Source organism: Larus michahellis, chromosome 7, assembly GCF_964199755.1.
Source record: "Larus michahellis chromosome 7, bLarMic1.1, whole genome shotgun sequence".
In the NCBI taxonomy this organism is placed as follows: Eukaryota; Metazoa; Chordata; class Aves; order Charadriiformes; family Laridae; genus Larus; species Larus michahellis.
Window position 1 is genome coordinate 38,895,028 of NC_133902.1, and position 24,046 is coordinate 38,919,073.

General features: G+C 42.1%; 1 protein-coding gene across 2 annotated transcripts in view; it reads right to left on the bottom strand.

Moving 5' to 3' along the window:
- The window catches only part of CERS6 (ceramide synthase 6), a 131,263-nt gene that overhangs the window by 12,943 nt on the left and 94,274 nt on the right, over positions 1-24,046 (bottom strand). For both annotated transcript variants that reach the window (XM_074594143.1, XM_074594142.1), the window contains 3 exons: positions 21,735-21,827; positions 15,429-15,557; positions 8,418-8,524 (listed from right to left, as the gene is read on the bottom strand). In XM_074594143.1, coding sequence (XP_074450244.1) covers positions 8,418-8,524; positions 15,429-15,557; positions 21,735-21,827 — 329 coding nt within the window. The remainder of the gene's footprint in view (positions 1-8,417; positions 8,525-15,428; positions 15,558-21,734; positions 21,828-24,046) is intronic.

Here is a 24,046-nt window from a genome sequence, read left to right on the forward strand (position 1 = left end):
TTCAGCTGAGTACAAAGCAGCGTATACAGGAAGCTGACTAACGCGGCAGAAGCAACCCTCAGTTCAGCCTCCTCAGGTCATCCATACTCTCCAGTCACCATGCCTTGCTGAGCTGGTTTGAAAGTGGCTAACATGTCTGGCCACAAGAAAAACACCAATGCTGTTTCCCTTCCCCTAAGACATTTACACTCACCAGAATAATTCTGAGCAAAAGAAGTGCCACAGAAATGGTTTTAATCAGAGCACAGGTTTTAGAAAGGATATATTTCGTAATAGAAAGAGTAAAGTAAGAACACTGACTGAACAGCCTATCCTTGACAACAGAAAGCATTATTACAGCCACAGGGTACGGTCTGTAGAAACTAAAAATGAGGGTAAGAATCAGCTCTGGAAGTCTGATGAAACCTTTTTTCATATATTTTTTTCCTGTTGTGATCACATGAAAATCTTAAAAATGGAAACACTGAGCAAATGCCACTTTTTGTTATTTACACTGCAAACCCACCATGGTGAATGACACCTGTAACCTTTGCATTTCTTATAGCTTCCCTGTAAATAGCTGGATCAGTATTAAGCTGGCACTCCAAACACTTCAGCTTTGCTTCATATAGCACTCAGAGACCTGAGTTCACAAGCACTATAAACAATTTTAGGAAATAAAATAACCAGGCACTAGGAAGGACAACATCAGATAATATTTTGTCAAAAGCAAATGGGATGGCAACGTTATATATGCACTGCTGAAAAGCCAAGACAAGAGTTGTGAGTAAATTTATGGAGACTTAGTTAATTAGACCTTCTTTTTAATCCATAAATTGAAGTCTATGAGTTTTTCAAATATACTGTAGTTAGCTTGACAAAAACTTTATTAAATGCTCCTGATAAAATGATGGGTTATAAGTTGCCTGCTGAAACTACAAATGGTCTGAAATATAAGCACATTTGATATAATTTTTGTTAGTTCTCCAGCATCTACTCACTGACAGCATGAATAACATCAGGAATCAAGTACCTCAGATCAAAATCATAATTTATTCCTTCAATAACCCTCAAACAACTTAGATTGTGCTCTGATTTAGACAATATTCTGAGCAAAATGAGCTGGAAACAGTGCCAGAAAAGATTTATTTTCTTAATAAAAAAGTTATTTTATCGTAGAACAATCATAAATGTTTGTCCAGCTCTATACATAACACTAGCCAGGCTAGAAAGGTTTTCACTGACTTTAGGATCCAGTGAGAGTAACTAAAACTATCACAAACACTGTGTTCATTCAGAGTTCAGACAAGGTCTGGGCAGTTGGGATTTATCTGGCTACCTAAATTCTTACCATGCCAAGTAACTGATCAGATTTCTTGCTTTAACTAGTGCCTACGTATTGCTTTGACATAACAGGCTGCTTTTTAAGGTTAGGTTTGAGCTTTCTGTTTTACCACTATGTTCAGAGGAACAAAGCAGGGTGACTCTGCCAGGGTCTACATGCTGCCTTCCAATAATACACATGTTCCAAGGGCCAAACAGGAGAAAATGTGACAGGAAAGAAAACCAGTATGAAAGACTCAAGTTCTCTGCATGTTAAGAGCTGCACGGAAACAGTGAATATCAGCAAGAAAAAGAACAAAGCTAGGAAAAGGAGAGGTTCAGCAAATATTTGCAGCATCTGCTACTCATGAGGGCTCTGTGCTACCCCTGCAGAGAGAAGCTGATTCCAGGATAAAGGAAAGGAGAGAGAACAGTGCAGGCTGGCAATGCTGGATAGCAAGACCCAGTGTGTGCCTTAACAGCATGGCTCTATCCCACGCTATTGTTCAACCAGTGATGAGACTCAGGAAGAGCTATTCAGCCAGTCATGCAGAGATGAGAGAAAGACTGGTAATAAGTAACTAAGGTGCATTGCAGCACACCATGGCGAACAGAAGTTAATTTTAACTCAGCAAGGATCATGCCATGCTTGTCTGGTTCATGGAGACACTCATTGCCATGAAAACGCAATTAGAAATCAGCCATGAGCCAGACTGTGTGTACTCTCATCAGCTTTATAAATGAAAGATTAACAAGGAACAAAGTTGTTCGTCTGAGGACTGGCAGACCCACGCTTGTATAGGGTTTGTTGGCCTAAAGATCACATTTAGCAACAGTACATTGCAGTTGATGAGAAGACACGCACGTGAAACAGCCTTGAGTTGTAACAGTAAGTATTATTTTTGCCATCTTTTTTTTTGACAGAACCTTTCCAAACAGACTCAGAAATGGAATATCCAGTTAGGACATACCTACCAACACTAAACAAGACTATACCAACTGAAGTGGCTGACTGTCTGTCACAGTTTTTAACGTGGTACGGTAGTCCAGGCACCGACAGCGTCTGAAGATAGCCATGACAGGAAGGCATACAGACTACTTGGATTATACCAAATTTGCCTAGATGAGAATTTGGGGGACAGCACATGCAGAACACGACCTGTGTCATCCATAATCAGCTTAAATCAGGCTTTCATCTACATTTGTACAATTAAGCTGCTGCTTTACATTTGTCAGTGCATCCATGTAATATGAGCATGCTGAGACCTCACAGGTCACATGAATGCCAATGCCGTTTCCCTGCTTCCTTGCCTTTTGACAGCACCACTACCCTGAAGCCCACCACGTTCTACCTCTCATACAATAAAACTGATTATAAAAATAATCAAAAGTAGTGAAAAACAAGTGCATACTACTACTAGTCAGAGCACCTGAGAGAACCTGAATTTACTCAGCTTGGTGCCTTCACCTGGTAAACATCAACCTAGCTTTCCTGGGAGCCTTCTCCTTCTTTCAAACCACAAAGTTATACCTTTACTTGCAGTTACCTCAAGCTATCTTTTAAAATGATGAACAGGTTTAGTAACGTTCTATCTCCCTCCACACCAACCATCTTTCTTCCACTGAAGCTCTTGGAAATACCCCGGTTCAGGTTCACTTCCTGAAACCAGTTTCAGATACTAAACTCTTCACCGCATTAGGAGATTTATTCAAACTGCCCTGCAAAAAAAAGTATGTATTCCACAAGAATAAGCAAAGTAAGCGAGTCGTCTTGGGTCTCCAGTACAGCCCAGACTTGAGGAGTTTCACAGTTCTTAGAACATGAAGTCTGCAGCTAGCAATGAGCAAAGAAAGACTGGAAAATGCAGTGCATCACCTTCTTCACTCACGTCTCCTGGAACGGAAGACACCTGTTTGCCATCTGCAGACCTCAAAAAATTATTAATAAATATTACAATCCCATGGAGTTTCCCTTCCTGGACATTGAAAGAAAACCAAAATAACAGCAAAAAGCAAACCATTCCTTTATCATCAGAGAGAAGACTATGTCTATGTAACCATAGCAAAAAAACCAAGCATTTGAAGCCTAGGGAAGAGGAGTTACAAGGCTTATTGAAATAAAGAAAGGCTTGAGGTAACTGCTTTGACCAGCCTGATTAGACTAGCCAAGGGCTCACATAATTTATATCAATTCTTTGGTGTGAGATTGCTCTCGTTCTCCCTACAATCCTGTATCATCTGAGAGGGCATCATGTTCCCCCTGACTCATGGAGAGCTGTGTTTTATGTTGTAATTTGCTAGAACAGTGATTATGCGCAAGTGAGAGAATTTCACAAGCAAAATGTCTTGTCAGTGAAAATAGCAGCTTTACTCCTACATTCACTTAGCAGCAGGAGGCAGAAAGTGTCCTGGGGTTTTTGAATTATTGCTGAAATGAACTCCAGATGCCTGCAGAAAGACTGCTAAATATATACCTAATTGCCAGTTTCTTTTGTCTTAGCCCCGCTGCTGAACAACCTTCAAACAACAGCATTTGATACATTCTGAATTCTTTATTAGCACCTTTATGCAAAATTAAATGGCACTTGTGCAAAGCTGGAGCACAACAGCACGCCAGCACAACGTCTCTGGAAGCCTGTCTTGGGTATTCGTCTTCCTGTGGGGGAAGTTTTCTTATAAATTACAGTCTTCCTTTTACATTACACACACACCAATTTTATACCTCTCAGTTTTTATGCTAGAAAAATTTGCATATTTATGTAATATTAATCAGGCACCAAATTTTTCTATTTTGAATATTCAGCAAAGGAGAGCAAAACTATGCTTCCTGGCCTGCTGCCGCTCCAATGACTCATCTCTGCTGACATCCAAGCTAATGGGTGTGAAGACATAGAACTGCTGCTCCATAAGAGAAAAAGGATTCGGCAGAGACAAGCTCATGCGTCCCATGCTTCATCCCTGCTAACCCTGACTCCCACACACAATGCCCACATGACAACTATGAAACTGCTTCTGGGCTCTGTGATTATAGGTGTACGTAAGGGTACCGTTAGGAGTACGCATGTCAAGGCTTTGGTCTGGAAATAAGATGGTCTTAAAAATCAAAGATCATATACACCACACTGAACAATCTGCATATACAAATAAATAAATGTGTTCTTTCATTGATTAGGGAGAGGAGAGGCAGAGTGATTGCCAGTGTAACCACTCTATCTGTGACACAGGAGCAGACAGCACACTGTCGGCTGCTGAATTCCTGCAATACACAGCCCCTCCGCCTTCATGGTCTTCAAGAGTCTATGCTGATCTTTCCATCCCAGCAGCAAACCTCACCCACGGCTGTAACCTACAGCCCTCATTAGCCCAATATTCATTACCAAGGGAGCTGACATCAACAACAGAAGCTACCGTGCAGCCCTCTTCCTCTTCTCTGTTCCCCAGATCTACTCGCTTTGATTTTTACCTGCTTTCAGCACACTGGACCAGTGCTACTCTATAGAGCAGGATTCAGACACGGTTCAATCTAAAGTGTCACGGTAGCGCCGCTCTCACCTAACACATATGGGAACAGATGGGCACATCCAGAACACCAGCACAAAATGCCACAGCTATAAAGCAGGGCTCAAGTTTCGACACTTGCTAGATACCATTTCACTGTGCTGGTGATCTCTTCCAGGACTCTGCCAGTCAGCGTGAGGTATGTATTAGGGACACTTACACAGACTTCAGTTCGATGATGTCTGATTCCTACTAGCCATCTCAATCTTTAATTTATAATTTGTCTAGCCCTAGTGAGGGCTTCCTGCACACTGTGACACTTGGCTGCAACACTTCACAGAAATCACTTGAGACAGCATGAACCTCCATTTTCTGAGCTTCAGTTCCAGTTATAAACACGCAGTATTTTTTTAAACACTTCAGGTTGAAAGTCTGGACTTTCCAAAACTTGACTACCATAGTAAGGATGTAAAGGATGGGAAAATCTTGACCTTGCTGATTTTCAGATGTGTCAAGAGAAAAAGCATATTGGGCAGCTGGTTGTAGTTAAATGTGTGAAGACTAATGACCTCCTTCAAAATTGTGCACTCTGGACAAGATTAATCTGCTCTCTGTTGACTGTTCAGCAAGGCAAGCACATAGCAGTGATCTAATAAAGTTTGTGTTTGAATAACAAAAAAATTCAAGTCAGCAGTTACTTCTTCACCATGTCAAATAATACAGAGTGAGCTTTAAAAGCTGGAGTCACAGCTAAACACATAAGGCAGCTGACAGAATCACAGAATGGCTGAGTGTGGAAGGGACCTCTGGACATTATTCTGTCCAACCACCCTTCTCAACCTGGGTCCCCTGTAGCAAGCTGCCCAGGACCATATCCATACAGCTATTGAGTATTTCCAAGGAAAGAGACTACATGAGGTCTCTGGGCAACCTGTGCCAGTGCTTAGTCACCCTCACAGTGTAAAAGCCTTTCCTGATGTTCAGATGGAACCTTCTGTGTTTCAGTTCATGTTCATTGCCTCTGGTCCTGGCCATGGGCACCACTGAAATGAGCCTGGCTCAATCTTCTTTATGCTCTCCTTTCATATATTTATGTATATTGATAATATGTGTCCTGAGCTTTCTCTTCTCTATGCTAAACAGGCCCACCTTTCTCAGCCTTTCCTCATGTGAAAGGTGCTCCGGTTCCTTAATCAATCTCAGTGATCCTTTGCTGGACTGTCTCCAGTAGCTTTGTATCTCTCAGGTACTGGGGAGGCCAGAACTGGAAACGGTATTCCAGGTGTGGCCTCATCAGTGCCGAGTAGAAGGGAAGGATCACCTTCCTCAACCTGCTTGCAACACCTCTCCTATTGCAGCCCCAGGATACCATTAGCCTTCTTTGTCACAAGGGCACATTGCTGGCTCGTGTTCAACTTGGTGTCCACTAGGATCCCCAGTTCCTTTTATGCAAAGCTGCTTTCCAGCTGGTCAGCCCCCAGCATACACTGGTGCAGGATTTTACACTTCCCTTTGCTGAACTTCATAAGGTTCTTGCTGGCACATTTCTGTAACAACAGAAATGTTGACACAGCCTGTTGAGGTTCCTTCCCTGTGGGTGGCAGCACAACCCTCTGCTGTATCAGGTTGAAACATGAGCAAACTTGCTGATGATGCACTCTGCTACATCATCCAGACCATTAATGAAGATGTTGAATGGGACTGGAATCAGTACTGACCCCTGGGGTACACCACCAGTTATTGTCCCCCAACTAGACTTCATAACACCAATCACCACCCTCTGGGTCTGGCTGCTCAGCCAGTTTTCAATCTACCTCACTGTTTGCTCATCTAGCCCATACATTATCAACTTCTCTCTCAGGATCTTCTGGGAGGAAGTCAAAAGCCTTACTTGAAGTCAAGGTAGACTATATCCACTGCTCTCTCCTCATCTACCAAACCAGCCATTTCATCATAGAAAGGTTACCGGGTTGGTCAAGTATGACTTCCCCGTTGTGAACCCATCCAGTCATCATCTGACTGAGCCTTCCCTGAAGCAGCGTCATGTGCTGCAGTCTCCAGTGACAGAACTGCACTGGTGAAATTGGGTCCTCCCTCCATTTCTCAATATAAACCAGAATGCAACAGGCAGACGAAATCCTACAAGCAGGAGTGCCACCATTTTTTCCTATCTGAGATCATGCAAGCAGAAAAATTAGCTTACTTCATTTACAGAAATTCAGTGAGTGGCCAAATTAGCTTTAAGGAAGGACTGAGGAAAGGGAAGCAAAACTGTTTAAGAAACAAACAATTGCTCCTTGGGGAAAAAAAAAGCATTTTTAAACACACAGCTTGTGTGTCTATCCATTTTCTGCTTTTGTCATGGTCCTTCACGAGCTCACAGCGGAGCAGGGACCAGGCATTATCACATTATCTTTGTAGTCATTAAATGCTAAATGAGACTCCTACATTGTACTGTTAAGCAGAGCTGATGACACAGCTCCCTAAGGGCACCTTGGTCTTATCCTGTTTGCACTAACAAAACCCCGAAGAGACATCATTATAGAGGATTTGAAAGGAAACTGTGGCAGAGAGGTTGATATTGGCATCTGTAAATCCTCTGCATGCTTAAATAAGGAGCTTGGTGGTAATCTCTCTAAATAAACCTCTGCAAAGGGTAACATTTCTGTCAACCTTGGTGCTTCCCAAAAGCAAAACTGTCACTGTTATCTTCTGATGCAATGACAGACACCTCTTACCCTCATCGGGATACAGAGATTCGGGTTAGTTCTGTTCATACGAGAGAAAGGAAGGATACAGAACACAAAAGAGTGAGGCCAACGCCTTCTCCCAGCCCTCCTCATATACAGGGCACAGGTTAGAGAGAAACATGAATGGGTTTCTACACTGAAGTGCATCAGTGTATTTCCTAACTAGCCAGCCACCTTCTGTATGTTGAAGACCGTAGCAAAAAAATTGAACACCTATGTGTGCATGCATGTGTGTGTACCTAGAAGAGAGAGTATGTGCACATGCAAGCAGCTGCCTTAGTCTGGAAAGAGGTGAGATTACAGTAACACCTGTATAACTACCTTATAGATGTATGTATTACCCAGCTCCCCCAGGACCCCTCTGGCGTTCAAAGGAGGGGTAGAAAAGGAGTAGCCTGCAGTATTGCAATCTGCATGATAATAACATCCTTGTACTGATTTCAGCGGGCCAGACTTTCCTTATCTCACTGTGTTTTTCTTTAAGCTGAACATGTTCATAAAGGGTGCGCTGAAAGCTAATTAGAAGATCCTAGCTTCAAGCTTAACCTCTGGTCAGTGTCTTCAGCGACTCATACTTCATTTATCCTCTAACTTCTTGCCAACACAGGCAACCAACTGCTAACCTGAAGCTATGTAGTCTCCAACCCACTTCTACCTTAAAACCAGCAGAAGGCCCATATGTTTCTTGTCTGGCACACAGTAAACAATGGCACTCTAGCAAATTGGCTATTTCAGCACCTGGTTATGTTTGGTGCTCCTTGGTGCTTTGGGGAACAGTAATGTCTATGAATCACGTTCAGTTACAACATAGTTATTTCCAAGCTTGTTTGATGCTTAGCATTTGAGGAAAATTATATGCTTACTCACCATAAGGGATATATGCCAAGCCTACTGACAATGAAGACAATGGCAAATGTAAGGAACAGAAGGTCACTCAGTTTTTGACACTTGCAATAGTTTGCCATTTTGGCAGCCTGTAAAAGAAAGAAATATCTGTTTACTCCTGTGAGGACAACTGGGTTCTCTTGTATAGTGTATAAGCTGTAAGAAGAAGAAATCAAATTTTTATGAAATCAATAACATTTTCATTGGGCCAACTCACAGCGACCTCGTAACTTCTTTCTACCATGCAGGTGGAAAACGTCTTCTCAGAAAAAAATCCGGACTGCGTAAAACCACAGTATATCTCCTTTTTCTTCCTTCCCCATTCAATTTCCTTTTTGAAATCCTACAATTTCAGATTCACAAAACTCTTTTATTGAACTCCATTGTGTTTATGTTGTCCTTGTCCCCAACCTCTTTACCTACTTGTCTCTCACCTTTCCAGTATGGTCCAATTGCATTTTCAGCATCCATCCATCTTCTACCTGCCCTATGTGATCAGACCTTCTAGTGTTGCTATATATGAACTTAGGCTCAATTCATCTATTGTGCCCCATAACCTATGTTCTCCTACAGCATCTCTTCCTCCTTTCTTACCTATACAGAACAGTTTCTACCTCTAAGATTATACCACTCCCCTTCAAATCTTCTTCCAAGGCTCTCTTCCCCTTCCAAGTTTTGCTTTCCAACTTGTTGCCCTATGCCTATTTTCACATGCTTCTCTCATTTGCCTTCATGCAGTCTTCCGACTCCTCCTCAGTGAAGGAGTCTACCAATTACGCTTCACTCACACAGCTCATTAAAACACTCATCTTCCCTGAATTTTCTTCACACTCCTCTCCCTGAAGAAAACAGCATATACAATCAAGCTTGTTTTAAGCTGCTTCCACAGCATTCACGGGTGTAAGCAGTTACTTATTTTAAAACATCTGATTCAAGACAGGGACAGTCTTTCTTTATGCTTTCTGTCAAATGTATCCAGAGAGTCACTGCACAATGAAGTACATGAAGAGCCTGATTTAGTGTCCACTTAAGTCACTGGGAACCCTTTAAAAGCCCCCTCTGAGGGGGCCTATATCCAGCTCCCATATTGAGAAGATGCTTACTTGTGCAGTCTTTCCAGAGGGCTAAGACGGAGCAAAATTACCACAACTATACATGTAGAACACTATTCTGAGTGCAGAATTCAAACCAGAGAATTGTCTAAGATGGTGAGAGACATTCTTGCATTCTGTCTGATTTTTGTTTGTACGAACACACTGAACCTGGAAGTGCCTAATGCTCCCATCAGACAATCCGGGTGCCAAAACCAATCTGCACTTTTGGACATTACATAACATCTGCAATGTTTCCACTCAAAATCTGAATATAAAGGATATCATCACTAACAGAAAACAAGTTAGGAAGCTCACAAAATACGAAGAAAGCCACCAGTGCTGCAAACATAACCCTTCTGAATCAGCACTACATTCTAGAGTGGACACAAATGAGTTTCCTAGCAGTCTGAACTAACAGTCTGGTTTAAGGAAAAGAGAACACTTGGGTGCCAACATGCAAAGCAGAAGAGTTACTAACAGGTTGATCTTCAGGTGACAGAAAGTTTAGACAGGAATTTTGGATGTATTTCCATGGTGGCAGTCTAAAAAGCTGGTTTCATAGTGTGTGGAGTTGGTATTGCTATAGCAACTTGTAGTAGTATCACACCATTTCTCAAAAACAGTACAGCTGTTGGGTCATCAGTTCTCAAATAACAAATCTACAAATGATATTGATAAAGAAGGACTACAAAAAAAGGGAAAGAGTATGTTGTTGGATGGAATTGGGCCACCTAAGACAATACAACACGATTTTCAAAGCTTAAAAGGCATGACTACAACTGAATAACACAGCTCTTCCAGATACTCTTGCTAGTCTATTTAAATCCATTTATTTTACAGCACAGCTATTTGCCTTGGTCTGAAGTATCCATTTGTCTGAAGTGTCCTTCGGGTCTGAAGATCCCAAAATAGCTGGGATTTTAAGTGCTTCAGGAGGTTAGGTTACAGTGTTTCTAACCCACAAGCTGTACTGCAATGCAATGATAACCAAGACCCCTTAAAAAACTTAGCTGAGATTCTGAAAGTTGCCTCTCAGTAGCCTAGATTTCAGCTTAAGCTAATGTAATGGCTTCCTAGGCAAGCAAATAACTCTACATTGGGTCTGTCCTGCTGTGGCTAGGCAGCTTTAAGCATCTAAGAAAACTTTCACTCAGACCTAAAAGAACAGCTATGTATTCCTGAAAATCTTGCAAAGACTCTTCTGTACCTGCAGATGCCTTGAGACCTATGATGAACTAACCCAGGCCATGATGGGTCAGTTGTGCACCTGACCTGTTTTACATAAGATGTATTTATAAAAATGAAAAGCTATTTCCAGAGGCCACTAGACTCTTTCCACCTACCATTTCATAATGAAACATGTCCAGTGGAAAGTTGGAATGCAACATTTTTGCTATTCTCATTGCAGAACATGGTATATATTGGTAGAAATTTTTCCTTATATCCAATCTACACCTCCCCTGGCGCAATGTAAGGCCATTTCCTCTTATCCTATTGCTTGTTGCTTGGGAGAAGTGACCAACCACCACCTCACTACAACCTCCTTTCAGGTAGTTGTAGAGAGCGATAAGGTCTCCCCTCAGCTTCCTTTTCTCCAGGCTAAACAACGCCAGTTCCCCCAGATGCTCCTTATAAGACTTGTGCTCTAGACCCTTCACCAGCTTTGCTGCCCTCCTTTGGACATGCTCCAGCACCTCAATGTCTTTTTTGCAGTGAGGGGCCCAAAACTGAACACAATACTCGAGGTGAAGCCTCAGCAGTGCTGAGTAGAGCAGGACAATCACTTCCCTAGCACTGCTGGCCATACTATTTCTAGTGGACGCCACTGGCCATCCTGGACACCTGGGCACACTGCTGGCTCATATTCAGCTGTCAGTCAACCACCAACCCCAGGTCCTTTTCCACCAGACAGCTTTCAGCCACGCTTCTCCAAGCCTGCAGCGTTTCATGGGATTGTTGTGATCCAAGCGCAGGACCCACTTGTCCTTGTTGAACCTCATAAAATTGGCCTTAGCCCATTGATCCAGCCTGTCCAAATCCCTCTGTACAGCCTTCCTACCCTCAAGCAGATTGACACTCCCACCCAACTTGGTGTTGTCTGCAAACTTACTAAGGGTGCACTCGATCCCCTCACCCAGATCATTGATAAAGATATTAAACAGAACTGGCCCCAACACTGAGCCCTGGGGAACCCCACTTGTCACCAGCCACCAACTGGATTTAACTCTATTCACCACAACTCTTTGGGCCTGGCCATCTAGCCAGTTTTTCACCCATCAAAGAGTAGGCCCATCTAAGACATGAGCAGCCAATATCTCCAGAACAATGCCGTGGGAAGCAGTGTCAAAGGCTTTACTACATCCACAGCCTTTCCTTCATCCACTAAGCAGGTCAGGGGTCACCTTGTCATAGAAAGAGATCAGGTTAGTCAAGCAGAGCCTGCTTTTCATAAACCCATGCTGACTGGGCCTGATCACCTGGTTGTCCTGTACATGCCACATGACGGCACTCAAGATGATCTGCTCCATAACCTTCCCTGGCACCGAGGTCAGACTGACTGGCCTGTAGTTCCCCAGATCCTCCTTCTGTCCCTTCTTGTAGGTGGGCACCACATTTGCCATCCTCCAGTCAACTGGGACCTCCCGGCTTAGCCAGGACTGCTGGTAAATGATGGAAAGTATCTTGGTAAGCACTTCTGCCAGCTCCCTTAGTATCCTTGGGTGGATCCCATCCAGCCCCATAGACTTGTGTGCGTCTAAGTACTCTAGCAGGTCACTAACCATTTCCCCTTGGATTATGGGGGCTTCAGTCTGCTCCTCGTCCCTGTCTTCTAGCTCAGAGGGCTGGGTACCCAGAGAACAACCGGTCTTGCTATTAAAGACTGAGGCAAAGAAGGCATTAAGTACCTCAGCCTTTTCTTCATCCTTGGTCACTATGCTTCCTTCCACATCCAGTAAAGGATGGAGATTCTCCTTAGTCCTCCTTTTGTTGTTAATGTATTTATAGAAACATTTTTTATTGTCTTTTACAGCAGTAGCCAGATTAAGTTCTAGCTGGGCTAGATTTTCTCCATGCATAACATGGAGAAATTTTCTCCATGCATAACATCACGATCTCCTTGTAGTCCTCCTGAGTTGCCTGCCCCTTCTTCCAAATGTCATAAGCTCTCCTTTTTTTCCTGAGTCCCAGCCAAAGCTCTTGGTTCAGCCAGGCTGGTCTTCTTCCCCGCCGGCTCATCTTTTGGCATATGGAGACAGCCTGTTCCTGCCCCTTTAAGATTTCCTTCTTGAAGAATGTCCAGCCCTCCTGGACTCCTTTGTCCTTCAGGAATGCCTCCCAAGGGACTCTGTCAACCAGGCTCCTAAATAGGTCAAAGTCTGCCCTCCGGAAGTCCAAGGTGGCAGTTCTGCTGACCCCCCTCCTTACTTCTCCAAGAACCGAAAACTGTTATTTTGTGGTCACTATGCCCAGGTCAGCCTCCAACCATCACATCACCCACAAGTCCTTCTCTGTTCACAAACAACAGGTCCAGCAGGGCACCTTCCCTAGTTAGTTCACTCACCAGCCGTGTCGGGAAGTTATCTTCCACATACTCCAGGAACCTCCTAGACTGTTTCCTCTCTGCTGTATTGTATTTCCAGCAGACATCTGATAAGTTGAAGTCCCCCACAAGAACAAAGGCTAGCGATTGTGAGACTTCTCCCAGCTGCTTATAGAATATTTCATCTGCCTCTTCATCCTGGTTGGGTGGCCTCCCACTAGACTCCCACCATGATTTCTGCCTTGTTGGCCTTCCCCCTGATTCTTACCCATGAACATTCAACCCTATCGTCACCATCATTAAGCTCTAGACAATCAAAACACTCCTGAACATATAGGGCTACCCCACCTATTTGCTTGCCTATCTATCTCTTCTGAAGAGTTTACAGCTATCCAACACGGCATTCCAGTTATGCGAGTCATCTCACCATGTTTCTGTGATAGCAACTGTATAATAGTTTTCCTGCTGCACAATGGCTTCCAGCACCTCCTGTTTGTTGCCCATGCTGCGTACGATGGTGTAGATGCACTTCAGGTGTGCTATTGATCCCGTGACCTTTTCAGGGGGAGAAGCCCTAATTTCTGCATGACCATTCTCGAGTGCTTCTGTGGTTTCTAACATATCAATAACCATTGCATGTTTGCTGCTGCATGGATCTCCATGCCCTACCTCCACTGAGGCAGCAGACGAAAGGACCTCACTAGCACACCATCCCTCAAACACTGGCATGCCGCCCCCAGGCTTATCTCTAGTGAGCCTGGTTTTATCCCTTTCTCCCTTCAAATCTAGTTTAAAGCTCTTTCAATGAGCCCTGCTAACTACTGTACAAAGATCCTTTCCCCTCTTTGAGACAGGTATACCCCAGCTTTTGCCAGCAGGCTTCATGTCATGTAAATCAACGAAAAAAAGTCTGTTGAGTGAGTTGTAATGGCCCTCCTAGTAAATGCTTCTCAGGAGCTGTGATTCTCTTTCTTACACTTTAGACTGGCTTTAGTATTTTCAGTAAGGACAGACTGAAAAAATTGACTAGAAAGACGACTAAAGTATGTGTCTTATGAGGAAGTGTATTTGCTGAATGTCTGCAAGTCATGTGAAAATACCAGGAATTTTTCTTTGTCTTAGCCAGTGAATGAACAGAGGAATTAAGAAAAAAATATGTATCTCACGGTGTTCAAGGTAAGGTTTTAGCTAGCCTATTACAGCTACTCTCCAGTGGGTTTATAGTTCCACAGGCACTGGTCTGATCTGGAATGAACACTGGCAGGTACATGTGCCTGCTGGCAAGAAAAGAGGAATGAAGAAAGTTTGGGTGATACCACAGCTAGCAGAATGCATCTACACACATTGCTAAAACAGAAAAATAAACTTGTAAAGATATAATTATTTCTAACAGGAGAAATTCAGATTGTCCCTTGTTTTCTATCTCGGGCAGTTGTGTCTTCTAGATTAAAAAAAGATTAAAAAATAAAAACAGATTTACAGCCCTAATGAATCAGAATGGCAGGATTTTGATTCTGCAATGGGTGACTCACACAGTGAGACTATATTCTTGCATAACAGGATCCCTACAACTACTTTAGTAAAAAATAATTTCAGACAAAATAGTTCTTAACTTTGTTTCGATGCCAATGCAGAGTTCACAGACAGCCCAATCCCAGCATCACCCAGAGCTGTTTAAAACTGATGCCGATACAGGATGATAAGATCTCTAAATTTCTGCTATGGAAGTTACAGACCATCTTGACTTAAAAGAACTTCAATCATCCATTCTTCTCCAAAGCCAACTGTTTAATACCGGCATCTGTATGCAGAGGCACAGGAACCTGGAAAATCCTGGGGACCAGAGGTCAGCTCACTGCCCGTGCACAGAACAGCCATTAAGTTGTTCAGCACCCTCTGCGCAGCAGAGCACAGCAGAATCACACCATGACACCTTGATTCCTTCGGAGACAGGGTTCTCGCCCCCCACATCACTTCAGAGGGGCCAAGAACCAGGAGCTTCTGTCCCACACAGTCACCACTTTCCAGATTTTGCAACTTTGAGCTTTTAACTTTACCACATCATATTAAAAATCTGTGTGTAACCCTCCCTGGCATGCAATGCATTACCAGTTTCTGCTCTGTACAAGCAACTTATCAAGGGACAAAACAGCCTAAAGTCACAAACGTGCACTGCTACAAGTGTAATATATTTCAGCAAGGAAATACACTATATTAATCACCATTACCATCGTGAACTGGCCTCTGTGCTTAAGAAATACTTGTTTTGAATAGCAAATAGATTCTACCTAGTGACATGCTAGCTCTCAGAATAGTGAATACCATGTACAGACACTGATGATACACGTATTATCTCACCTCTAGGACAACATCAGCCGCATCGTGGAGACATAAGGTCAAGGTTCCCACTCGTGTCAAATTGGTTACATATGAGAAGGTTATCAGGGTGACTGTTACAATATGATGTGTAAACATGATGCCAAAATCCTAGAGCAGCAAGAAGCAGGGGAAAGAAAACAAAAAACAATGAACCAAAAAGCGAGATTCAGTATTCTTATACAAAAACAGATGGATGTTTTTTAAACCCAGCATAATGGTTATGTTACATAAAGATCCTACTACATAAGTGCATTAAATACTCTGCTATATATTTCACTTAGACTGAATAAAACAGTCACTGTATATTAACAAAATGCAAAAAGATTACTGAAAGTTAGGCAATATCTACACTTCTCAGTTCATAGTAATTTAACCACATGAAGTAAGCATTTGTGGCTGAAGTTACTTTGAAAAGGCATATGTACATACAAATCAAATTACACTATATTTCTTATATGCCAAGCAACATATAATACGCAAAATAATGCACCATTCACAAGAGTTCAGAGCTACAAAGGAACGGGAAATACATTTCCACAGCACTGGGAGTTATCAACAGTCACCTGCCAAGCACAACTGACAGCTTTCACAGAGCTGCAAATCCCAGTTCTGGTTTTTTATTTGTTTGGTTTTTATGAAGCTGCTTTGTCTTCACACTGTAACAGGGTCAGAAAAGTCTTCAAATGAGCTGGTGCAGCTCTTCCTACTCAGATTTAATCTGCTGCCTCCCAAACGGTGCAGGTTAGCTGGTCTCCAGATCAGTAACTGTGAGTTGTTTGGCCAGCAAGTATCTGTTACTATTGAAAAATACCGGGATCAGTGAAGCTCCTGTAACATCCCATTCCCAGGTACATGCCAAGGGGCAGGCAAAGAAGAGAGAATGACCTGTCTGCCCGCCCTGGACTCCCAGACTGCTTACTGAGAGAACAGGACCTGCAGAGATGAGACTCTTCTCTACAAGGCACCAAGTCTTGCTGGAGTTTGCTGAACTACCTGCGCAGCTTTGAGAAAGCAATATCAAATCCCTGAAGAAAAGATCACGGACATGGTTTGACTGGGGAGTTTCTCCATGCACCGGGTGCAAAGTTACTACCAGAGCTCTCAGCGGATCCAGCGTCTCTCAAGCAGGGCTGGCTGAAGGGAGACATCCAGGCAGTCAGAAGCGGCGGCTCCTCCAGGCAGCCTGCTCGCCAAGCATCCTGTGAGGTGGCATTTGGCTTTCTGGCAGCTTTTGTGAGCCAGTCCGGCTGAGCTGTGGTAGTCTTCAGCTAAGTGGCCCACAGCAGAGAAACCGACACTGAGGCCCTGCAGTCTTTAGAGAGGCAGCACCTGGTTTGCAAAGGGACTGAAGGTACGTGTGTCGGGCAGGAGGGCCCTGCAGAAAGTGACGGTGGGCTCCCACTGACACAGGGTCAACTCCAGAAAAGCAGCTGCTGACTGCTCCTTCGCTCCAATACTGGGAAGAGTAACTGCCCGGTGTCACCATACCTCTCTCTGGGAATGCAGCAGGCACGTATATCAGGCACCACTGCTTTTAAAGACCTGCAGTGCTGCTGCCTCCCAGTACCAGCGCTTGGCTTCACTGCGATGTACACCTGGAGTCCATGGCAAAACCTGCAGCTTGAGCAGTCTCACTGAATAGGGGCAGGAACTCCTCCCAGCCTATCACCTAATGTTTAATGCTATGAGGTGCTACAAGGTCCTATTTCTCGTTTTCAATGGGCATTGCCAGTATCTCCAACACAAAGCTGAGGGGGGGCAGAGGGGACAGAAAAGAGAAGATTAAAAGCAGAGAACCGTATCCTTGTTCGGTATACACCCAACATTTCTCAGCCAGGTTATTTGGTCCCCAGCACAATCAAATACATTCAGCAGTCATTTCAAGCCATTGCTTTAAATCCATTTTCTTAAAGCAGACTGAACAAAAAGAGAATTAAAGGCTGTTTCACCTTCTAAGAGTCTTAAGGGGAAGCAAGAGTAAGGCATCTTAGTAATTTCCATAACTACAAAACCACACACGGGGACCATTTCACCGTACCATAATCAAAACAGAAAAGCACCTGCCTTATTCCCCGGGATTAGAAGTAAGCTACTAGCACAGCCCTATGGCCATACGGCAGCCTAGCTCTTTACTCGCTTCAGCTGCAAATGCTATGGCACTCTCCATTTTCCTTCTAAGTGCAATTATGTTAGCACATAGGCAGTGCAAACTGGGGAAGATGCCAAGTAGAAAATTCTCATCTGTTTTTATAGCTGACACGTTAATGTTCTACAAATACAAGATTTCTAGTCCCTCTTGGGAACTCTTCAAGCCATTCCTGACAATGTGGATTATTCCTAAGCAGCCCTAATGCTCTTGGGCAGCAGTCTTCTGCACTTCTGCGTGAGTCTACTTACAGAAATGCTGTCCAGGGAACTCCTTCTCTGATAACGTTTCTTAAAAGAGAGAGTTATCTGACTCTGCCAGCTCTGAAAAGGAGATGCTGGACTGACCTACTGAAAATTTAGAAAAACGTAGTTTAGCAGTGATATAAAGAAGACTACTTCTGTTATTCTGGTCCTCTCTTCCCTGTTTATGACATTTCTTTACGTCAGTAATTAAAATTATGCTTTGAAGATGCTACCTGTTAGATTTTAATTATAGATAAGGGTAATGAATACAAAGGAACTAATGGTACAAGTGCCCATAATGTCAAGCTGTACTTGTGTTCCCAGCTTACTCAAGCACTTTCACCCATACACAGCAGAAGAGTAGCTATACAGGAATGGGCTTTTTCTTTTTTAAAATATATTTCAAACGGTATGTATGTTTGTGCAAGATGCATTTACCTACAGCAGATTTGTAGCCTCCGGCTGTAACTGCTGAAAGATACCATGTCCCTGTGTCATGAAAATATGTGACTAAGAATAGGAGAAAGAACCTGCTCCTGACACCATGAGTGGGAAGAACACAGGGCGGAAAATGGAGAAACCCCATGGGTCTCAACTTGTAGACAAGCACTCTGGACACACTCACTGGCTAAACTGCCAAGTGTCTATGGAGCATTAGTGCCACTGAAGAGCAAAACATCATCTTTATTAGTCACTCCAGCTTCTGGAAATGGGCTACAACAAGGAAGGGGAGTATCACCAGCTAAAGGTTTCAACCATTACAATTCTAGTAAAGGCCTGCAAAATGTACACCATCTAAATTCCTTTCCTCTGAAACAAAATAAATCAGGTCTATGACTCTTTTCTTTACTGAGTTTGAAGAAAGAGATCTAGGATCCAGATTCAGTGAATTATAGCATAAATTTTCTAGAATCAAAATGGAATAGTCAAGAAAATTAGCAGCTACACATTACTTTGTTCTGGGAATCAGTGAACTGTCATTTTTTAAAAAAGTAAAACACAGAAGCTCTAAGAATTGCCAAATGCTTGGAAGTAAAAGGTGTGACTACACAGAAAGGTCTCCAAGATCATCTACACACCTGTTAAAACACTGACCAAGCAGAAATTTTATACATTCCCTAAATACACCGGTCAAATGTTTTTCTATCAAACAGTACTTCAGGTATCCAGAAAGGATATAAATGAACCTCATTGCTTTTAAAACTCATCAGGGGCTTGTGAGAGTAATAAAGCTCCTCATCTAATTCTATTTTTACAAAAAAGCAGTATGGGAAGCTGGACAGAGATGATAAAAAACCCAAATCATACTAGGTTGCAGACTTTGAAAATGAAGACCTTTAAGGGTAGAACATCATTACAGCAACATAGTAGATATTTATGAAGCAAACAACATGCAATTATAAAACCGCAAAAGTTAATCTACTCGGTTCCCTGCCTTAATACCAATAGTAGGTATGTGCAACAGCCTAAATGGTTTGCTCACACCTCTTCAGCCAGGCAAAGATCATCTGGTGGAATTTGTAACACCTAAATAAGCATAAACAGGTATTTGAAAGTCAGCAACCAATTGGAAGTAATTTTAAAGTAATGAATTTGCTATTAGAGAAGAATAAAACGGAGATGGAAAACAGCAAGTACATTTCTCTTGAGCTACAGCGAGTAAAAGACCAGCGCTGGAGTTAGGCCAGTGCCGAGTGCTGGTGCTTTCAGAGAAGACCCACCACACCTCACCTTGAGAGAAACCCTGCTACGTAAAAGCGGCTGGCTGAATCCCTGCAGCGCACGAGGCTGCCAGGGCACTTTTGATCATCCCAGACTACAACACAGCTACTGCTGAATTTAAAGTATCTAAGATGATAACCAAGATTTAGATAAAAGTATTCCTTTCACTGTAACATGAAAACATCAATAGGTTTCTCAGGCTGAGAACTGTTAATCTGCTTTGTATAAGCTGTCATGAAGTCTTACAATGGCATCTGATATTAGCTGGCAAATTTCCTGCTTCTTCCAGTTAAAGCCTTATTTCATATGGGCACCGTTTCACACGTTGCATACGGGGTACATTAAGAGGTTTCCACGTTTTTTAAACTAAAGCTGTTCTTTAAAAGAGAATTATTACGGTGCTGCAAGAGCTGGTGTCTCTGTCACCAATGGCAGCAAACTCTCCAAGTCATGACGGAAAAAACAATACGATTTGGTCACAAGATGTATTAAATGAGAATGGTGCTACTGCCCCTCCCAATCCCCCTTTGCAGAGGTGTACTTCAGTGCTGAACCCAGATGCGATGCAGGTAGCCTCCAATTACTTTTCATATGAGCAAAGCAACTAGTCAGGAATCAATTAAATATTCTTTAAAGTTGTATTGTACTGGAAAATTGCAGTACTGCTGCAATTGCAATGCTGTTATATTTTCCTCTCCCTCAAGAGATACCCAAAGAAAATGAAATATAACCCATGGCACAGTGCAGAGGGCTGAATATGAATGTAGGGTGACTGAGCAGACACAGTACATTTCTGCAGCAACAACCTGAGAAGTTCTCTTAACCTTGCTGCAGAGGTTTAGTTTTGGTTGCTATATTGACAAATGGCTATTCAGTATTGCTGGCGCCTGCAGCTTACATATGTTAGTCAATGTTACTCTTGATTTAAATTCCCCTCCACTATCATCCAGCTCGGTTGAGCAGTGTTTTTCTGCATCTCTGTCTTCTGAAACAGTGAAGTTGTACTCATTTCAAGCTCATGATTAACAGAATGTTTAGCATCTACAGAGAATGTAAGCATGAGATTTACATGTATTCATCCTAAATTGGTTGTTTTGTTTACAAATTACCCTCCAATATGAATTTAAACTTTGTGGATGTTTTCTTGAGATTTCCACTTCTGGAAAAATTTGGAAATTCAAATAAAGGTGTGTTTTTCTACATATGTAGCTCTGACACAAAACTCCCAGGAGGACACTGTGGTTCCAAATAGCAGATAAATTTATTCAGGACATACTGGATCCTTCATTTATTCTTTTCAGATCTATACTCCTGCTAAAATTCTAGTAAACACGGATTTTTCCATTAGCATAGCCTAAAATCATTTAATTAAATGACAGTAGAAGAAGGCATACAAAAACATTACAAAATCCTTTGAAATATTTTAAACAAATAATTTGTAACATTAAAACACCCTGCAAGAATACCTCAATGGACTGTTATTATAGAATGACTGTCATCCTGCCTGTTCTGCTATGGACTAGCACTCCTCTTGGAGGAGAGAACTTGGATGAAGGAATATGGAACAGGTTGCTAATGATACTGGAAAAATGGTTTATCTGGACACCATTTTATTTTCTTGATTAATAGCCCCTTAATAGCAATGCTCAGCTACTTGAAATTTCATAACTGTAAAGGTAAGATTAAATGTAACATCACTTTTTAATATTAAATGTATCCCTGTTTTCACCATCCCTTTGTAGAATAAATTGAAAGCCCTCATGGATCTTACCAAAGTAATAATGTGAATTTATGGGGTAGTCTTGCTCTGTCATTGAAAATTCATCATTTAACTCTTAGAAGAAACAGTACATCTACTAGCTCCTATGTGTTCAGTTCCATTCAAGTCACTGTATGAGCGCAGAAGGTTTTCTCAGCTGACGCCACTTCAGCTTGAGTATATCATTACCCCAGGCTCTTCTTCCCATGTGTAGAAAAAACCCACATCACAGTAACAAGGAACAGAGTAAGACAAGCGCTTCAACACCAGTTTCTCAGTGACAAATATCTGCAAGAGGTGGTGATTAGAAAGAACTGTATTTCCAGTTCACTGCACAGGTAATACAGGTATTCCTCAAGTCAAGAGAGATACATGCTTAAAGCTTTCAGTGTTTTTAGTCTCATTGTTCTTACCTTTCTTTTGATGTCAATGAATTGAGAGAACATTAAGGACCAGTAGAATGACAATTCAACTATGTAGTAATAATGAAGGTCAGGCATCAGTGGCTGAAAGATGGAGATGAGAAAAGGTTAATAAGAGTCTAACTGACATTACAGGCTGCTGAGATCTATAGGAGACAGGTTTAATCACAGGGGGATTACTGAATTATACATAAGCATCCTGTGTAAGAAAAACGATGACGGCTGTCTCTTTCAAACTTTGATGGCTATGGAAAAATAACGCTCCCCAACCCGCCCTCCTCTTATGTTTTAATCTTGACAGTATTCAAATATTGTAATACCAAAAAATTATGATGTTGTCCATTCAGAACCTAGAACAAACTAAATTCTGAGTACTTCTAAGTCTGTTTTGAAAGATTACTTCAAACATCTTGCTGTACATCAGAAATGTGGGTTTAAAGCACAGCAAAAGGAAAATGCTAGAGCAGATTAGAGAAAAGTAATGCTAGCGTACAGTCTCATCTGCTCATGATGAAAATGTTGTGAGCTTTAAATGGGGCTCTTTCTAATATAAAAGCCTACTTTTAAAGAATTTTCTGGGAATGTTAACATCTGGAAAGAAGAAAATAAAATATATTTATCCAGGTATCTTGTTTGATATACAGCGTAGTTACACTGATGTTTAAAAGAAAAAAAAATAACAAGACACAGGAATTTATGCACAACCAAAACCAACCTGGGGTAACTGGCAGCACGCATAGGCTGCTTAGCTCCCAACCTAACAGCCAGTCGTAGGAGCTACTCTAATTTCCATGGGATCGTGCCTCCCTGATAGTCAGGTTTTCCATCACAGTGATAGTGAGGGGCACTGGCACAGGAGAAGCTCCTGAGGGCATCTCCTGAGGGAGCAGATGAACCATCTCTAGAGCAGTTTGCACTGGCACAACCATGCACCCAAGCGGGGCACAAGCTATTTACATTTCATTTGCCCCTTCAATTCCCACTGACTTTTGCAGACCAGTTCTTCGCAGCTGAAAAACAGTCCTTAGGTGCCCACTGAACGCTCCATGTGGGTTACTTAAATACAGACATATGCTTATGTTTTATGAAAAATGTGTACACTCAAAATCATTCTTTTAAAGCCATATCTTGGGCAATATAATCCTTTTCTGATTTAGTGAGACTGCCAATAAGCTTTTAATTAGGTGTGATTAAAAGAAGGGAAGAGAACATGAGCTAGCAATGAACCATGACTATCACACTCATTCTTGCAAGAGAACTCACTGGGGAAAATTTCTAGTAAAACAATTAAGACTGTCAGCTGCTTTGTTAACAATAGCATTAGTATTTCTAAACCCATATATAATGATAACAAAGGGGGATTCTAAAGATATGGTTTCTCTCCATGAAAGGATCAATAGTGCGTGTTTAACTTAGTTTAAATGTTAAGTTTCAGTTCTCCACAGACTTAACTTCAATGGGACTATTCTGTGCTTATGGGTAGAGTTGTCACCCAAATGATCCATTTGACTGTATCTACAGTAAGTACAGCTGGATTTCTGCAATGCTGTGTTGAGTAACTTACAAAGGATTTGTAGCAAACGAGATTAAAAATTTGATCTAGTTAAGAAAAAAAAACCCACAAACCAAATTGAAAACCCAGTACTAAATCCTGATTAGCACCCAGTAGACATTTTTCTCTCTGAGACAATGACTTTGATAATGACTTTCATTTGATGATTTGCTTTCTGTCAGACCCTCTCCACTAGCAGCATGATTTTAGATATAGTAAATTTAGTCGCCAACCTCTGAAAGTTGTAAATAACTTTCTGAATTACTTTGTTCTTCTGATAAGTCTGGTAAATACATGTTCTTTAACCAGTACAATTCATGGTCTTATGCCCTAAGGAAATCTTTTCTCGCATGCAATAACACAAAAATAGTAGAAAACAGAACTAAAAGGCACCAGTGACTGTAGCCATATCAATTCTGACAAACGATTGTTCCTAAAATCTCTGAGGGATGAAGATTCAACACTTCCCCCATTCAATTTCTTCTGCTGCTTCCTTAACGTTATTCAGTTCATCCTCCAGTCATTGGGTGGAATTTAAGTCATTATTTCTTCTGGGGCTAAATGGCCAAATTCCTTCAGCCTTTCTCAGATAAAGATTTCTGGTCATTCTTGCTGAACTGTCTCCACTTCACTATTTCCAACAGGTAAACAACTTTCAAGAACAGTAGCATCCAAACCTAAACACAGTTCTGTTCAGCCCATCCAGGGCTGTTCACTGTCACAGGGAATTCATGCGTCTTTCAGACAATAC